Source organism: Diabrotica virgifera, chromosome 1 (assembly GCF_917563875.1).
Source record: "Diabrotica virgifera virgifera chromosome 1, PGI_DIABVI_V3a".
Classification (NCBI taxonomy): Eukaryota; Metazoa; Arthropoda; class Insecta; order Coleoptera; family Chrysomelidae; genus Diabrotica; species Diabrotica virgifera.
The window spans coordinates 282,039,241-282,059,893 of NC_065443.1; the positions used below are offsets into that span (position 1 = coordinate 282,039,241).

General features: G+C 35.4%; 1 protein-coding gene across 1 annotated transcript; it reads right to left on the bottom strand.

Moving 5' to 3' along the window:
• Nucleotides 1-232: 232 nt before the first annotated feature.
• LOC114327344 (uncharacterized) lies at nt 233-2,376 on the bottom strand. Its single transcript, XM_028275932.2, has one exon. It carries the CDS (start codon nt 2,332-2,334, stop codon nt 595-597), a length of 1,740 nt encoding a protein of 579 aa, XP_028131733.2. The 5' UTR covers nt 2,335-2,376; the 3' UTR covers nt 233-594.
• Nucleotides 2,377-20,653: the final 18,277 nt, after the last annotated feature.

Here is a 20,653-nt window from a genome sequence, read left to right on the forward strand (position 1 = left end):
ACACTTATAACCGAAAATAATGACTACACTGCAGAAATCAAAGTCAGAATCGAGAAAGCACGTTCTAATTTTATGAAAATGAAAAAGGTCCTATGTAGTAAAGATTTAACATTAGCTCTTAAAGTACGCCTAACAAAATGCTACGTATATAGTGTACTATACTATGGACTGGAATCATGGACGTTAAATGTAGAGACAATGAGACGACTTAACGCCTTTGAAATGTGGACGTATAGAAGAATTATGAGGGTTTCCTGGGTAGATAGAGTTACGAACAATGAAGTACTGAGAAGAATAGGTAAAGAGAAGGAAGTTGAACTGACAATTAAAGAAAGAAAACTACAGTACCTCGGACATGTGATGCGGGGCGAGAAGTATGGCATCCTGCGACTCATAATGCAGGGAAAGATAGATGGCAGAAGAAGCATCGGCAGAAGACGAATTTCATGGCTGAAGAACCTGAGAGAATGGTTTGGATGCAGCTCAAAACAACTATTTAGAGCTACTGCCTCAAAAATTAAAATAGCTATGATGATTGCCAACCTCCGTAGCGGAGATGGCACCTGAAGAAGAAGAAAGTAAATACATAATATTTTATATCTTCTCACATAGTTCAACCAGGTCTTCAGCATTTTCTTCGATTTTTTTCTTCCACACTGGATCTACCTCATTCCAAAGTGATTGAATAGCTTCTTCTCTCTGTATGTGGTTGCACCAGAAGTCAATATTGGGATCCTTTAAAATTTCGTGGAACTTTTCTTTGGGTAAACTTACAAAATTGTTAAAGAATGTGCCTACAAATACTCCAAACAGTTTTAACTCCTGAACACTCTGCACTAGATCACTAAAGGGAGATATTTTTTCTAGATCGATATCAAAATTGTGTAAGATAGACGTGAGCGCGGAATAGTAGAAATGGAGAAAATCTTGCGTGTGTTGTTGCCTAACTTCTTTTGTAGAATTTACATGTAATAGCATTAGTATATCTAACGCTTGCGGACCATACCTCATCAACTGGTAATCTAGAAGAACGCAGTGTTCTAGCTGCTTATTTGAGTTAGTCTTGTAAAACAGGTTGGTGGTCCATAAATCACCATGGGTTATAACGTTCCTGTACTGTCTAGATTTTGTTACAACCTCGTAGATTTCACTGAGCTTTTTAACAGCCTTGTTTTTAAGTTCTTCTAAGGAAGTACTCTTAATAACTAAATGTGGATATCTCTTCAAAACACACGCAGCATGGTGAATGTGGGCTTCTGTTAACTCATGTCGAAGAAACTGACTCTCAATCACCACACCTGGAAAGCATTGGTCTATTTCTACCTTTTCGCCGAGTATTCGGCTTATTTTTTCTTCAAAAATGATAGACAAGGAATGCATTTTTGCCAGCTGTCTAATAGCTAATAATAAGTGATTATACTCATAGCAACATGTGTCAATAGAAGAGTACCCTTCAACTGCAAGATCTTTTAATACAATAAAGTCTTCACCCACCATAGAACATTCAGGCAAGAAGTCCAAATGAACTACACCCAGTTGCTTTAACGTTGGAATGAACACTTTGTAAAATAAAAGCTCTTTGTTGAATGAAGGTTTGGTGAGAACTTCATGTAGATTATTTGGTTTCTTCGGTAGGAATTTAATAAAATACCTATAGACACATTTTTTATCAATCGAGATTTCTAGTTTAGCATATTCACTTAAATACCCTTCACAGTCCTTCATTGTTTTTAAACGGTATCCTGTAACTTTGGAATTGTTATCAGTATCAGGTAATGTGTTTTTCGCGATCTCATAGACGTCTTCCCGTAAAAGAAACGGTTGTTTCAAATACTCTACCAACTCTTCAATCAAAACTATCACATCTTTAGAGTAACTTAGACTTCTATCCTTTGTAGCGAAAATTTCTAATATTATTTCTAATTTTACGAAAGGAATTAAGTACCTTACTATCTTCTTATATTCTTCTTCAGTTATCAGAGACTCTACTGCTTTTAGTTCTAACAATTTTTGACTGATGTTATGGTAGATGAGTTGTAAAAGTTCATGGAAATGATGGAACCTCTCGTCTTGATTTGTTTTTTGAAATATAACTGTTAAACATTTGAAAATTACTTGCCTCACTCTGTCATTTTCCCGTTTGTTGTCTTCGATGGTTTTTGTTTTTAAGAAATTTTCCACTATCGTCATATCAATACCATGGCCTTTTTGTTTTAATAGGCTGCACAAAATTTTTAAATCGACAGAATTTTTCGAATTCACTCTTTTTTGTTCTTGAACATAAAGCTCTTCAGGCAAAATTTTTAGTAATGTTTTAACAGTATTGATATTCATGCTTTTTACTTCTAGGATATTATTGTTACAACTGAAGTAGACTGTTTATTCGTACTATATTATGATCGTATTACCCACTTAATTCTCTTATCTTCAATCTAGTTTGTTTCATATTTATTTAACAAGTTTGAAATTGGCTTATACAAAATAGTTGAATATATGCTTTAGCATTATCCACGCAATAAGTTTGTTTATAGAAAATACTTCAAAAGCATCATACGCCAGTCAGTGAGGGCAAAAATAGGATATTACCTCCAGGGCCCCCGTAAGGTTTACTGGCGCCTGTGTGCAGAAAATGATTTTGGCGCCCCTTAAGGCATTTTGTATTATGTTTTTTATTTATTTTTTGAAGGTAGGTAATTGCTTGAAGTGAACCAAAAAACTGAATTTGTGAAGTCATATTTATTATAAATATGACTATAATACTCAAGGTAAAATATTGTAAAACCTTCGAATTTTAAAGTACCGCTTGGATTGACATGACATTTCGCATACACACAGCTAACATGTCATAGAAAAAGTGATACTGTCCCGATGTGTTCTTTTGCCCTGAATGTGAGTTTCACCCCTTCTCGGAGGTGAACAAACATATAAAAATTCCGGAATTGAATAAAATGACAAATTATTTTAAACAACTTTTGTTCTATAAAGTTTTTTCACTAAGTCAATACGTTTTAATATTTTTCAAGTTACTTCCGAGTAAATGAAATATGTTCATTTTTCAACAAAAAAAAAAAACGTTTGTAGACGGATTTTTGCAAATACCTCAAATAGTAAGTATTTTATCGAAAAAAATATAGCTTATAAAAAAGTGAAAAAATGGTGTAAGTACCTATATTTGAAGTCTGGAGACCCAGTAGAAGCAGAGTTGCAGCTAATGAAATGGAGGTTCTTTTTAGTCAAATTACAAATCGAACATCTTAACGTGAAATAACCAAAAATTCACGCACTTATCAAGGAAAACTCATTATAAACTTTTTAAAGTGTTGAAGAAGCTATATTTTTGTTTTTTTTTTAAGTTTTTTTTAACACCAAATGTAAGTTACGCTTAAAAAATGATGTTCGTCCCTTTTTTTGGTAAAAAAAAAATCGTGAAAAGCACCCCTAATTTAGGGGGCGATTAGCATCCCAAATGAAATTAATTGTTATCGCTTTACCAAAATTTCCTTTACTTATGTATTGTTTATATTAAAGCTTCATCGGTTCAAAGTGCTTATCTTTGAAAAGGCTGTAGTTAAAAGGGCTTGAACGAGTAACTAATCAGGAGTGTATACAAATTTTGAACAGCCATATCTTAAGCAATTTTTGTCTTACAGGAAAACAAAAAATTCAAAATATTCAGAAAAGCAAAACCTACATTTTTTTACTGCTTTAGATTTTTGTTACCAGTAATGATTTTTAAGTTATTTGAAAAAGAGGAATTTAGCAAGATTAAAAAAAATTACTTTAAAGCCAAATATTTTCAAAAATAAGCACTTTAAACTGATACAGATCATAATATAAACAATACATTGTATATTATAAAGTAAATGGTAAAACGGTAACGATTAATTTAATTAATTAATTTTTTTTAGCAAGAAAATGTTGCTTGTACTTGTTGCTAGAAACTTTTTTAAAAATAAAAAATAAAGCTCTTTTTAAACACTTTAAAGAAGTTGTAATGAGTTTTCCCAGAAAAGTGCTTAATTTTTTGGTTATTTTACGTTTAAATATTTGATTTGGAATTTGGCGAATAAGAACCTACTTTTCATTAGCTACAGCTCTGCTTCTATGCAGAGTATTATGGTTATTAGTTCTATGCCTTTCTGGATTTGCAGACTTCGTATATAAATTATTTTTTTCACTTCTTTGTAAGCTATATTTTTGCCGAGAGTATTTTTTCGATAAAATATCTAGTTTTAGAGTTATTTGCAAAGAACCGTCTAAAAACGGGGTTTTTTGTTGAAAAATGAACATATTCACTTGCAAATAACTCGAAAAGTATTGACTTAGTGAAAATTTCTATAGACCGAAAGTTGGTTAGAATTAGTCAGTTTATCCAATTCCGGACTTATTGAACGCATGTTTTTTCACCCCCCAGAATACCCCCAGGTATTTTCGCGCGTATTCCCCTGAGAATTCCCCCTTTTATCCCCACGCACGGCACAATATCACTTCTTTTCTTGTTAGCTATGTGTATGTCAATATAAGCAGTTCTTTAAAATTTACAGCAAAAACCGTGAGTAAATGGACTATTATTTGTCGACTAGAATATAAAAGTGAAACAAACAGAATGAAATCATAACAAAATAAATTAAAATGCCTGGCTTCTGACATGTTCTCTCAAATGGGAATCGGCAGTAACTGGATGCTATACTAATAACATTTTGTGTGTGTTTATACGTAATCCTATTTAATTTCTCAATTTTTGTTTTTTGTTTGTTTGTTTTTTGTTTGTTTGTTTTTTGCAATTTTTGACTCCGGTTTTTGGCGCCCTTAAAGGATGTCGCCCGTGTTCATTGCACACTTTGCACATATGGTAGCGGGGGCCCTGATTACCTCCGAATTCTATCCTACTTGTTGTTCTTGTTGCACAAGATGCCCAGAACCGTGGAGAGTGGCGAGAAATGGGAGAAATCTATGTCCAGCAGTGGACATTATGGGGGGTTTTAGTTTATAACGTATTGTAGAGAAAACTTATACAGTTGTTCTTCAGCTTCACTGCTAGTAACTAGTATTTGCAATGTGGATGTGTTACGTTACCAAAATCGAAGTTACGGATTTAAAGAGTGGTGTTGAAAGTTTACACCAAGTTTTCTCCAATTTGGAATTTGATGCTTCTCATGAAGCCATTTATGGTGCAGTGCGTCCATCACCATATTCTTCAGAATTCTGTACAGAATTAGCCAGAAAATATGAAAAAGGTGTTGAAATTTGTGACTTGTATCTTAAAAACCAAATCTGTTTATATGGATTTGTATCGTTACTAAAAGTTGTAGAATTAGATGGTTATTTAATTCGAATAAAAAAATATCTCCCATCTGCTTTATATGGGAAAGAAGAAAACAACGAAAATGATACTTGTAGTAATGAGGATATTGACGTAGACATTAATGATCCTGAAGATGGTTCAAGTAAATCATAAACGTAATAATATTATAATTAGACTTTATTGTACCAGCGATAGTAATTAATAAACACATTTTTTGTACTAATAATTGTTTTATTTTAATGAGGTGAACTCCCACTACATATTCTCAGTACTGAAGTACTAAATGAAACTACCTTGTTGGGTGTAGATGGTATAAATGTATTAAATAAAAATCAAGTTGTTACTAATTCTTGTTTATTTAATAGACCCTTCCCTGGTTTCTAATAATAGATTCTCCCTTTATCGGGAGAATTTTTTATCTTTCCCATCCTTCATTCCTCAACAGTCGTTGACCGGTCATTGACCGTTCGTTGACTACTTATCCGTTCGTTGACTACTTGACCTGTCGTTGACTTCTTGACCGGTCGTTGACCTGGTCAGTGGTAGGGAGTATACAAAATGGTGGGAGGTATGAAGTGGTGGGAGGTATAAAGTGGTGGGGGGTATAAAGTGGTGGGACGTATGAAGTGGTGGGGGGTAGAATGTGGTGGAGGTACAAAATGGTGGAATGAGAGTTCTGGCCGCACAACCCCTACTTCTTTTTGTACCCCCACTCCTACCCTGTATACCCCCACTTTTGTATAATTAGGGGTGGGAGGTATACAGGGTGGGAGTGGTGGGTAGAAAACGTGGTGGGGGTTGTGCGGCCAGAACTCTCATTTGCCCACTACTGATGATCTATCCTACTGCATGGATTTTAATGAAAGATTGGTAATATCCTCTACTTACCTCATATTTCAATGTCTACTCTATATCCTACGCGGCTTTTATCGTGGGGGTGGTTCCCACCTCTTCCTGGGGTGGAAAATTTGATAGTGGCTAGATAACTTAATTCTAAGCAAAAACTGTTCCATATTTTTTTTTGAAAACTCAATACTTTTTGAGTTATTCATGGTTGAAAATTTGCCATTTTCATTGAAAAATGGTAGGTACCTTTTCGGGCGGTTTTTTGCGAATAACTTAAAAAATACGCATTTAACGAAAAAGATTTTTTTGAAGTATGGTCAAATCGCTGTATTCAACTTAACATAACAGAGAAATGATCGATTTTAGAGGTATAATGTTACAAATACCTTTTGTTGTCCTTGAAAAGACCTTTAAAACGAGCACTGTTAATGTCCATTACATTCAAACTGAGCGAGATGATGCAGAAAAATTGATGGATAATGTATTTTAAGAAAAAATGAGAAGTATATTTCACCACTCATCCACCAGAATTTAAATGCATCGTTTTAGTTCTACAATACCTTTTATTATAGTGCTATTTCTGTGTTCAAAAAGTTGTACGGCTTTAAAATGCATGGTTTTTGAAAATAATAAGATCAAATTGTAGAGCGCATTTTTAAATTTTCTAAAAAATCTTATATTTTCTCCATGTAACTCAAAAATGATAAGAGATATAGAAATGAAAAAAAAAATTATTTAAAAAATCCGTACATTTTTGTCCAGTATCTTTTTTTCGTATCTTAAAAATTGGAAAAATAAAAAACATCGTGTTTTTTCTACTAAATTCTTAATAATTAAAAGCGACCTCGAACTCTATGCAGAAAACTGGTAATCGCGTGTAGTCTGAAAAGTCATTGTGGGTGGCTCTAAACTAGTTCTTCCCTAATAAGACAATATTCTGTAGTATGCATGAGGTTGCTGGCAGGTCCTTTTCTCATTAACCTAACTAATAACCATCCCAGAGGTATCTTGGCTACTGATTACATTTTACAGTGTGGGCAATTCTCTCTAACAAACTTACAAAAGCCCACAAGCATTAAGTATCAACAAAAAATATACAAGTACGTATAACTGACAAGATAATATAGAATAATCAAAATTAAAGTAAATTATACAAAAATAACAAATGTAGGCATGCTAAACTATAAATTAAATTTTTGGAATCTAAAATCTTTGAAATAGAAACGTCTTCCGAATAAACAAACACAACGAAAAAAAATTTACATCAGGTGTTTGCACAGGTACAAATAGTAAATTTTAAATTATTATATTGAAAAATAGGTACCTAGATCCCTGTTATTTAATAATTCTCACCATCCACTCATGAGATAATCAGACGTTTTCAGATTTTGGTTCACTCTGTATGTCGTTATATGAATGCTGTTGCTTTTCTCAGATATTTTCTACAAAATATCAATTATATTCTTAGACAAATACTTTTATCCTGTTTTAATATTTAGCTATCTACCTACTAGTCTAGTACAATCTTAAATATGTTCAGAATAAATAAGAAAAAAATATTAAAGTATTAACAGTATTATCAGCAAACATATGTATGAATCGTATAAGAACAGTGTATTACAGTTGTGACTATATATTATGTATATTTCATTTATTTATAACTGTTATAGTCAAAGCCCGAATTTCAGGCACTCCTAGGTTTGACTAGGCAATCCTCAGGTCTGACTGACGGTCTTAGTCAAAGCCCGAAATAAATTACAGTTTCGGCCTTTGACTAGTCAAACCTAGGAGAGACTAAGTTGGTCAGGCAAAGGTCGAAATTTAATTTTATGAAATCGGGGTTTGACTAGTGAAAATGCACCTGGTTACTCTACGGAATAATACGACTATAAAATAAAAATGTATACCATTTTTATCCAGTTGCAATGCGAAGGCAAAACAATCTTACTTTTCAATTAGAATACGGAGCGCAGTCCAGTCCTCTGAATCGCGATTTTTTGGCTCTTATTGGAGCCTCATCTGAGAGAACGTAGGCACTGTTCTCCATATCCTAAATGAAGCTCTCGGTGCTGGTCATTTTCGATTTAATCAACTATTTTTTCTAAACTAAGCATTTCAAACCAGTCGAATTAAATGGATCGTATCAACTATACCTAAATAAAGGTAATTTCAAGTGGGAAGCTATTCATCTCTATTAGGATTGTAACGACAAGGGTTTAATTTTTACATTTCAAAAAGAAAAAAGTAGAGAGCGACTTTATTGTCGTCATAAGTCAGTCAGTTCTTATGCAAAAAACTTTTGTCCGAGCTTGTTTGAAAGATTTTTTAAATAACTTTAAAAATATGTCTCCTAAGTTTTCCCAAAAAATTGCACCACCTTCCAGTTATTTGAGATTGAAGCTTCTCCATTTCGAGGTTTTTCGAAAATAACCATCCTTTATAGAGCAATAACTCGGTGGTTATTGCGTTCTCCTAGATCTTTCCGACGCCAATCTCTTTGTTTTTTATTAATTACAATTTTGTTTTTAATGATTTTTTCTATAAAATTAAGTTTTTTTAAGTTATTCATGAAAAAGGGTTATAAAACGTGAGTTTTTTCGATGAAAAATGCATAGTTTCAATCGTAAATAACGTGGAAAGTATCAATTGTGCAAAAAAAATTTATAAAACCAAATTTACTTAGAATTGGTCACTCTATCGATTTCCATAGTTATTCATTTTAAAAAAATTTCATCCCCTAGATGGGGTTGTTTTCACCCCCAGGGCAAAAGCGCAATTCGGCATATGGTAGATTTTGAAGAAGGGTTTTAGAAATCGGTGTGGATTCTCAAAATTCCACGGTTTTGCAGTTTTTTACCGCTGATGAGTGGTCTATCTATGTAGTAGGTGATACCTATTAAGTTCTGTATATAAATATTATATAGGGTGAGGCAGATAAAGGGCCTATTAGAAATATCTCGAGAACTAAAGATAACTGAATTATGAAAATTGGATTAAGGGGGTTTTAAAGACTGGTCTATTTAATGAAAATATTGTCATCTACTTGGTACTTCCGGTTATACCGGATGTTGCTTATAACTTCGTTTTTTTAAATGGGACACCCTGTATATTTTGACATTTTTTAATTCTCCTCGATCTCGTCTTTCTTAAAATATAATATTTTGTAACTTTATACAGGGTAGGTTAAAAGCTAATTACGTTTTCTTATTAATTTCGTAACAATATTCACACCTTGTAGGATTGTAGTAGTTTGACATAATGAACTCTATTTATGTTCAAATGATTTTTAATATAGTCTGCTATTGCTAACAATTATTAGTATAGCTAAATTTTTAGTTTTAGTATACAGGGTGGGTCTAAACTCGGAATGAGTATTTTCTGAGTTTTCTTAAATGGAACACCCTATATTTTAGTATTGTAATGGAATGATATTTCATGGTACTTTTTTATTTCTTAAGCATTCCCTATACCTAACTGCTTTAATTTGTGCTTAATTGTTAACTGCACCAACAATCTTAACTTCGATGGTATTTTGACAGTTCAGCCATTATTGGCAATTTTAAGTATCAGTCTAGATTAATATCTATTTATTCCAAAAAAATTATTTGTGATTGAATATTTTCACGGCCAACCTAATACAATTTCACAAATTTTGTGTTGCAATTAATGTTTTGTTTGAATCACCAATAACTCACAAATTAAAGCAGTTAGGTATAGGGAGTGCTTAAGTAATTAAAATGTACTATAAAACAACATTTCATTACAATACTAAAATACAGGGTGTTCCATTTAAGAAAACTCAGAAAATACTCATTCCGAGATTCGACCAACCTTGTATACTAAAACGAACATTGAACAAGCTGGCTTCCGCCCCCATCGAAGCTGTACGGACCAAGTGCTGTCATTAACAACTTTTATAGAAGCTAGTTTTCAAAAGAAACAAAAGACAGCAACAGTATTTATAGATCTAACAGCAGCATATGATACTGTTTGGAGACAGGGATTAATATATAAACTGGCCCGCATTATCCCCTGCAGAAAGATAATTAACCTCATTGACAACATGCTGACCAACAGAGCCTTCCAGGTTATAATGGGAAAGAAGACGAGTAGACAGTTGAAACTTAACAATGATCTTCCACAGGGTTCTGTCCTTGCCCCTTTACTTTTCAGCCTCTATATTGCTGACATGCCTGAAACCGAATCTCGGAAGTTTGGATATGCTGACGACTGGACCCTTGCAACAAGCCACCAATCTTTAGAAACTACAGAAATCACTCTCACGAATGACTTATCCATCCTCAGCGAATACCTTAAGAAATGGAGACTACAGCCAAGTACTACAAAAACTGAAGTATCAGCTTTTCATCTAAACAACAAGTTGGCAAACAGAGAATTGCGAGTGTATTTTAATAACAAGCTGTTGAAACACAATAAATATCCGAAATACCTTGGGGTTACTCTAGACAGAACGCTCACATTCAGAGAACACCTGACGAAAACAGCAGCAAAATTGAAAACACGCAACAATATAATACAGAAACTCTGCGGCACTACATGGGGGTCCACAGCATCAACATTAAGATCCTCTGCTCTTGGCCTGATATATCCGGTGGCAGAATACTGTGCTCCAGTGTGGCTAAATAGCAGGCATACCCACCTGGTCGACACCCAACTAAACCGTACTATGCGTATGATAATAGGCACAATTAAGCCCACCCCTACAATGTGGCTACCTACCCTTAGTAATATAGCACCACCCAACCTACGCCGCGAACATGCATTGGTTAAAGAATATAACAAAATAATGGACAGTCGCCAGCTTCTAGTCTATAACGACATCCCCGATATTCTTGGAAACCGTCTCCGATCCAGGTTACCCCCTCTACAATCTGCTCAAGCGCTGCAGCAATCCAACTTTGACTTAAATACCCGATGGAGAGAAGATTGGGAAAGTAGGACAGATCCGCATTACCATAGTCTACCGGACATCATAGGGAAACCTGGCGAATTTGAACGTCCCCGTAAGATTTGGGCAGCCCTTAATCGAATTCGAACAAACTGTGGAAGATGCGCCGACTCCCTCCACAGATGGGGTAAACTCCCCTCGCCTTCTTGTGACTGCGGCGCTGCAAGACAGACGATCAGTCACATTGTTCAGGACTGCCCACGCAGAGCATACACAGGCGACCCTATAGACTTTGTAATGGCAACCGAAGGGTCAATCGAATATATAAAAAAATTGGACATCTGTTTGTGATGCATTGCATAATGCATAAATCTAAATATATTCTGTGATATACTTAAGCCATACGCTAAATAAATAAAATACTAAAACGAAAAATTTAACTATACCAATAATTCCTAACAATAGTAGACTATATTAAAAATCATTTGAACATAAATAGAGTTTATTATGTCAAACTACTACAAGCCTACAGGGTGTGAATATTGCTGCGAAATTAATAAGAAAACGTAATTATCTTTTAACCTACCCTATATAATATTACAAAACTTTATATTTAAAGAAAGAAGAAATGAAGGACAATCCAAAAATGTAAAAATATACAGGGTATCCCATTTAAAAAAACGAAGTTACAGTCAACTTCCGGTATAACCGGAAGTAGCAAAGAGACCAAAATATTTTCATTAAATAGTTCACACCTCAAAACCCCTGTATAACAATTTTCATGATTTTCTTACCTTTAGTTCTCGAGATATTTCTAATAGGCCCTTTATCTGCCTCACCCTGTATACAGAACATAATATACTAACATATTATATATGTATAAATTCTGATGAAATAAAATAAGAATTTCTCTGTATTTTCTGTATTTTATGGCGGGAAATCCAATGTTTAATTATTTACATTAGATATAAAACAATCTACGTTTTAAGATACAAAATAATTCAATAAACAAAAAGATTATATTATTCAAGGTCAAGTTTAAAATAAAAACTATCTTTCGTACTAGAATTTTATAATTGTAAACACTCTTTGAGACAGAAGTAGGTGAATAAATTCATGATGAAGACTACCTGTAGTCCAGTCGACAGAGACGAAAATACCACTGAGCCTCTAAATATCTACAAACAAGCTGAATTTTGCTGAGAATATCGTTTGCCACCCCTACCACCGAGTTTACCCCTAAAACCTGACCCCCTCTCAGTGGGGAATACGGAAAATAACGATTTACCAAGAATCTGGACATTGTCGTAGAAAAAAACTTGCAAACAAGAAATTAATGTAGCTGACATAGTTTTCAACTGACGAAAAATTAAGGGAGCAGTTCCCGATGAAACGGTAACGGTTGTGTTCCGTCTCGTTAACGTTCCACTCCCTAAATTCGTGACAGCCTATCACTTTCTTTTATATGTGAGGTTATATACTTGCCTCTGCACAAGAAATTGATTTTTACTTCATAATCGTGGTCAAAGACCATGGATTGTTTATCGTCTGCGCTATTTTCTAGCGCTTTTTGGTCTCCTGAATGCGACAATTGTTTGTTAAAACTATTTGTGTAGAATGAACCGTTCTGTCAGAAATAAAGCCTAAAGTGATCGGCGATTTTGAAAGTCAGACAGGCGAGAAATCAATTTTTTAATTAAAATTGATATCAATTCGGTGGTTAAAATTCGATATCTTCTGATCAGACTGCCCTATCGATCAAAAATTGTCTTTTAAAGATGAATAGAGCAGCTTTCTTACGAAATATTTGTATTTTGCTGCAAATAATACATGTCATGCAGTGAATGTTTTCCCATTTTTATTAACAGCCTTCATAATAAACTGATTTAAATGCCATTTTTTTGGTCAGCAACAACATTTTAGATTATTGCTCAAAGCTAATAATAATTATTAATTATAAAAATATAGATAAGCACCAGTGGTTCATGAAATGCAGTAGAACGATTTATTTAAATTATACAGGGTTGTCCAGTCAAAATATTTAATATTTACTGATATTTGGCAATATTCGTGGATTTGGAAATAATGCTAAACCACTTTTATTCCAAATTTCTCGATGGGTCAATTTATATTTCAAACGGGCCAACTTTTAAAGATTATAGATATCTCCACCCCCTCTCCTATTCAGCACCACAAACCTGTAATCGTAAATAGGGAATATACCATGCGTTTATACCATTAGACAAGTTTTTCGCTGTAGAATTTAAGCATTCATAGTTTTAGTATCATATATTAACTCTTCTTCTTCTTAAGTTACCGTGCATTTCTGCGTAGACGCACGTCATACACTGTCTTTGTTGGGTGAGATGTTAGATAGTCATGATTCAATTATTATAATTTTTGGCAGCATATCGAAACGTTCCATAACTGTAGATTTCTTTTTCTTAGACATCTTTTTTGGTCCTAGCCTTTTACCTTACATGAACAAATCCCTTCGTTGGCTCAGTGTAGATGGTCTTTAAGTTGTGATGGAAACACCAAATAATAGTAGCAGAGTTTATTGATGAGATTACACTATGGATGTTGACCCGGGGTACTTTGAGTAGAGACTTAAATGATGAGCGTTGAAGACAATCACTCGCGTTAATGAATTAATAATAATTATCCTTTTAGTACTAGCTGCTGAAAAATATATATGGTATAATACTCCTCATAAACTAAACTTAGATCTATTCTGAGCAATTCTCAGCTGAACTTAATTAACTAAGAACCAAGTTCCTAATATGTTATGTGTATCCTGCATTACTATATGGATGTGAAACCCGGATCATGAAGATTAACATGGTGAACAAATTAGAAGCCTTCAAGATGTGGTCATATCGTAGAATGCTCAGAATATCGTGGGTGCAACGGATTTCAAACAGATAAGTTTTAAACAGAGTAGGTCAAGACAAAGGTGACTTAATATATATACAGCGGTATTTTAGGTGTCAACGCCCTTCCGGTAGGGATCTATGGGGGAGTATCACAGAGCCGCAAGCCTTTATCCCTTGCCGTACTGCTCCCTCATAGGCCGATCAGATGCCCGCATATTCCAGTCTAAGCGCCAGATTCATATTTAGAATTTTATACTGACGCCTTAGCCTTTTTTGTTTTTCCGATGGCCTGGCTGGGCTTGAACTCGCATTCCTCACGGCGAAGTGAAGTGCGGGTCAGCCTCTAGTCGCACTGAGCTATCCGATCGACAGGTGATTTAATGAAGATGATAAAAAAGAAAAAACTTGAATATCTAAGGCATATAAAGAGAGATAGCCGATACAGGATACTGCAGTTAATACTCAACGGAAAGATCAACGGAAAAAGAGGAATTGGTAGGAAGAAATATTCATGGCTCCGAAATCTTCGTCAAGGGACTGAGGCCTTCGATAAACAAAAAGTTCCCTATCCTGAAGGCCTTTATGGGGCCCAGCGCATATTGAACCCAACCCAAGCCCAGCACACGTCGACCCCATGGGCGACCCATGCATGTATTTCCCACGTTTTTACTAACGCAGCGCATATTGAATTCAGCCGTAGGCTGGCCAGTTGCCAAAATGACATCAATAGACAATCATTTGTTAACCAGTTTACTGGATTCTGAATCCGAAGGAGGACATGAAAGGAGCCTCCACGTAGATTGTGATCACTTGTGAATACAATCGGGCGTCCCCTGGAAACGAGTAATGTCGGCTAATACTTTCAACACCGGTGCACCAACAACACAGATGCAATCAAAATCAAAACGGTCTTTATCAAGGCCATTTTTGATGACGACCTCAATTAATATTGAAGGACTATCAGCAGATAAAGAAGACCTATTGTCTAATATGTGCAGAGAACATGGTGTCGATGTTCTACTGGTTCAAGAAACCCATAGAGGTACTGCAAGCCGCAGACCAAGGATTCGGGGTATGAAGCTCATACTGGAGAGACCACACGACCAATATGGTAGCGCAGTCTTCGTCAGACCAGATATCGACGTAGCATCCACATCTCTAACAGATCAAAATGACATCGAGATCCTCACAGTGGAGATAAACTCCTGTACAGTAACGTCAATGTACAAACCACCAAACGCTGACTTTGCTTTTGAGGAACCGAATAACTTTCAATCACAGCAAATCAAATTCGTACTGGGTGACTTCAACTGTCACAGTGTCGCGTGGGGTTACAACGAAACAGATTCCAATGGCGAAGAACTAGAAAAATGGGCTGAAAGCATGAACCTAAAACTTATTCACGATCCAAAGCAGCCTGCGTCGTTCAACAGCGGAAGATGGCGCAGAGGTTACAACCCAGACAATATATTTGTCAGCGACAGAATTGGAGACCAGGTGACAAAAATCGTTGGAAGCGCTCTCCCAAAGACACAGCACAGACCAATAATTTGTCTTTCCAACGCGGCAATCAGATACGAAATTGTTCCTTTCAAGAGAAGGTTCAACTTTACTAAAGCAAAATGGGAAAAATTCTCTGAAACATTGGATCAAGAAGTTTCCCAGCTAGAACCTTGCCCTGATTCATACGATAAATTTGTAGAAATCGTAAAGCAAGTATCACGGAAATTTATCCCTAGAGGTTGTCGAACTGAGTACATAGCGGGGCTCAATGAAGAATCTAAACCCCTACTTAAAAGATACGAACAGCTATATGAAGAAGACCCTTTCTCGGAAGCGACAATACAGGCTGGGGAGGAAATGTTACATGCGATATCCGCCAACAGAACGGAAAGGTGGTGCAAGCTGGTCACGAGTCTGGACATGAAACAAAACAGCAGACGTGCCTGGAAGCTGATTCGGAATCTTGGCAACGATCCCGCTGCTCCGGCAGTCAACATGACAGAAGTCACACCCGATCAGATAGCCCATCATCTTCTAATGAACGGTAAGACGACATCAAGAAAGAACAAGGTGAGAGCTCAACGGAATATCGACGAAGAAAGAGATGTTCTAGGTACCTCTTTTTGTCTAGAGGAGATGAGAGGCGCGATCCATCAAATGAAAGATAATAAAGCGGCTGGCCTGGACGACATACGAACAGAGCAAATAAAGAACTTTGGACTAAAAACCGTAGAGTGGCTCGTAAAAATGATGAATTGCTGCATCCGTACATTACAAATCCCCAAAATCTGGAGAAAAGCTAGAGTGGTAGCCCTCTTAAAACCAGGGAAGGATCCGGCGGATACAAAGAGTTTTAGACCTGTATCTCTCTTGTGCCACCTTTTCAAGGCCTTTGAAAGAATGATACTGAACCGGATCGCAGAATATGTGGAGACTAAAATTATTCCAGAACAAGCAGGATTTAGACCCGGAAAGTGCTGCTGCAGTCAAATTCTTAATCTCACCCAACATATTGAAGATGGTTTTGAACGGAAGGAAATAACAGGAGTAGCGTTCATAGACCTAACTGCCGCCTATGATACAGTTAACCATCAACGGCTACTCGCAAAACTCTACGAAACTACAAAGGACTTCCGACTAACAAGGTTAGTGAAATGTCTCCTCCAGAATAGACGCTTCTACGTAACGCTCCAGTCCAAGAACAGTCGGTGGAGGGACCAAAAAAATGGGCTACCACAGGGAAGTGTCCTCGCGCCGTTTCTATACAACATATACACCAACGACCAACCCATACACCAACAAACAAGGCAATTTATTTACGCTGATGATACAGCGGTGGCAGCTCAGGGAAGAACCTTCAATGAAGTCGAAGTGAAGCTGACAGATGCCCTGGGAGACTTAGCTCTATACTATGATAAAAACCATCTGAAACCCAATCCCACAAAAACCCAGGTATGTGCTTTCCACCTGAGAAACAAGCATGCCCGAAGGTCGCTGGAGGTGGAATGGCGTGGTCAGATGCTGGAACACAACAAGACGCCAAAATACCTTGGCGTCCGTCTGGATAGAACTCTGTCTTACCGATACCACTGTCAAGATGTTAAGAAGAAAGTAAGTGCCAGAAATAATATCATCCGCAAGCTAACTAATACAAAATGGGGAGCACAACCACACACTCTCCGCACTTCTGCCTTGGCATTATGTTTTTCGGCCGCGGAGTTTGGAGCACCAGTATGGGCAAACTCTGCTCACGCAAAGAACGTCGACGTGGCTCTAAATGAAACGGTCCGTATAATATCGGGTTGCCTGAAACCGACACCTATCGAAGAGGTATACCCCATTGCTGGAATTGCTCCACCACCAATCAGGAGAAAGGTCACGTCAGAGGTAGAACGGAAAAAGCAGGAGACGGACCGAAGACACCCCTTATATGACCACCAGGAGGATACCAGGAGGACGATACCTGCGACTGTGGCGCGGTTCAGACCAGCCGGCATCTACTATCATGCACAGAGATGAGAGAGACCTGCACAGAACAAGACTTAATTATAGCAAATGACAGGGCCATCTATGTGGCCAACCATTGGAAATACAGAATTTAAAGTTGTTGGTGTTCCGGACACGGAAAGTAAGTAAAGTAAGTAATCCGAAGATTAAGACGTTGTTATTATATTTAATTGAATTGAAAAAAGACGGGACAAAGGAAGAAAAATTAGTATTTGAAAAGAAGAGAGAGTCATGGAGAGTTCAAGTTGTCAAGTTCCAGACAACTTTTTAAAGAATGTGTGGCAACACATTTCAATTACTACTTTTTAAATGCTAATTTTAATTTTTAATAACTTTTTCAAAATGAAATAATACGTCCCATTTAAAATTCACATTTAATATACAAACCATATGCATGGAAAGGCCTGTTAAGTTTTAAGAAACGAAATATATCCCAATTGAGGTAAAATGCCTTTTCAGTTTTGAAAACACCAGATCTAATAAATTGTCGCCTGTCTGGCCATATGGTAGAACCACATAATGACAGATTAGTGTTTGTGGTCTAGTTCAGTAGTCACAGCGGGCACCCCGTACGGTCACACCCTCGCTAAAATAACAAACCCTCTTTCGAGACATTTTCACGTTCTTTTTACCGATTGAAATAAATATATTATTGACAGACAGTTTGTTGTTTTTACGTTTATTTTAATTTCATTTAATTGTTTCCGTGGACAATAAGGTTATTACACGCAACCCAACCAACCACCACGGAACAAATAATGTTTTCGCCTCAAACGAAGACAGTTCTCCGAAAGCCAGGATAAGGGTAGGGGGGAATGTAATGCTCAGAAACCTACATATTGATAGTGAAGAAAAATTAGCCGTATGTTTCAGGTAAAAATAAATTACCTCATTTTAATAAAAAAAATAATTTTTATATATACTTTAATATAAGAACAACTAGTGCAGTCACTGAAGGTGAATATGAGCTATTACTTCCGATTTCGTTGAACCTCCATAGATTTGCTGGAAAATTGGTGAGTGGTTAGAGGATATCTCAAGGAACAAAGGTGACATGGTGCCAACTTGCGCTTTTACCCTGGGGGTGGGTGCCACCCCTTCTCAAGGGTAAAAATTATTTTATTAAAAATAATTACATAATTCGATAGAGGGATAAATTCTAAGTAAAATTTGTTATATAAAGTTATTAAAATAAATCAAAACTTTTTGGGTTATTAAAGATCAAAGATTTTAATTTTTCGTGAGAAAAATGCATGTTTTTAACCGATTTTTCATAAATAACTCAAAAACTATAAGTTTTTACAAAAAAGTTATTATTATCAAAACTGAAGCTAATAAAAAAAGAAATAAACTAGTTGCTAAAAAAATCTTTTAGTTTTAACTGAAACTGAGTTATAGGTAATTGAATATATATTTTTTTCGGCGAGTACCCAAATCTAAGTATTCAAGCTTAACTAACGGGAAAATGATGCATTTTATAACATAAACTTATTAAACATTTGTCAAAGTACTTAAAAGTATCTATTAAAGGAGTCCTCGACCAAGTTGATAGCATTAAAATTTATGCTCCAAAAATTTTTCAAAATTTATCTTTTAAAGTTTTTTCCAAAAAATGTTCTTGTTTATTTTACAATAACTCCGTTAATTATTAGGATATAAGGTTCACCTAAAAACCATTTGAAAGTTAATTACAAGGGCAATTAAACGACGTTGAATTTAATCTTTTTAACTCCTTACTTTTTTAAAAATAAAAGGTTAAATGGCCCCGGTTACATGGTTCTCGCAGCAAAATTTAAGCTTAAGGAAAACTTAAATAATCTTTTTTCAAGTATACAGCTTGGCCTTTCAAAAGATAATAATAAAGTGTTTCTATCCTGAAAATTAAGCGACATGATAAAAAAAAATGGTCGGTACCTGCTTTTCTCTATGAAAAAATCAGTGAAAACAACCCCCTAACTATCCTCCTAATTAAAAATTGTTCTTCACCTTTCTGTAATTCCTTTTACATTTGTATTATCAATACACCCAAAAAGTTTGACCTATTTAAAAGGCCTAATTTTAGAAAAATTGGAGTTTAAAAAAAATAATTTTTTGGAATTTCACATTTTTCACCTTTTACTTCAAAATATCTCCGAAAATACTGGAGATACGAAACAAAAGAATGTGTGTGTACTTTGTACGCACGTAAGAAGTTATACTTCTATTACATATTATGCGATTTTAACGAAATTGATATAATGTACATTAAACAGTTTATTTATATTTTATTTAAATATTAAACTAATTTTAATACTTACTACTTTCCAAAAATTTTTATTAAGACAATACCAAGAATTTAAATAATAAAATAAAATAAAAAAAAATAAAAAAAAAATAAATGGCACTTTAATAAACAATTTGAGATACGCTGATGACACAGTATTAATAGCAGAAACCCCGGAAGATCTCCAAACACTGATAAACAGAATAGTAGAGTGCAGCGAAAAGTTCGGTTTATCACTTAACATCAAAAAAACAAAAATAATGATGGTGTCGAAATCTCCACAAAATTTTTCTGACATAACCGTACATGATCAAAGAATTGAGCGTGTTAGAAAATATAATTACCTGGGAACTGTGATTAATGAAAACAACGACAACTCTGAAGAAATCAAGATCAGAATAGAAAAAGCTAGAGCTACTTTTACCAAAATGAAAACAGTTTTATGCGGAAGAGAGCTAAGTTTAAATCTTAAAATTCGCCTGATGAGATGTTACGTGCTGTCAGTTCTTTTCTATGGAATGGAAGCTTGGACACTGAAAAAGATCGATACAAGGAAAATAGAAGCATTCGAGATGTGGATGTACCGCAGGATACTGAGAATATCGTGGACAGAGAGAGTGACAAACGTGGAAGTGTTGCGAAGGATGCAGAAAGAAAAAGAACTTGTGCTTACTATTAAAAAGCGCAAACTGCAATACTTGGGACATATAATGAGGGGACAAAAGTACCATAAAAGATCCATTGGCAGAAGAAAACATTCATGGTTGAAGAATTTAAGAGATTGGTACAAGTGCAGCAGCTGCCAATTATTTAGATCTACGGTATCAAAAATACGCATAGCCTTGATGATAGCCAAACTTCGGAACGAGGACGGCACCTGAAGAAGAAGAAGAATTTAAAAAAATAAAAGAATAAAACGCACACAAACACATTGAAAAATGCCA

What these genes read in the sequence shown, in the direction of transcription:
- LOC114327344 (XM_028275932.2), bottom strand. Translation starts at nt 2,334, where the DNA reads ATGAATATCAATACTGTTAAAACATTACTAAAAATTTTGCCTGAAGAG.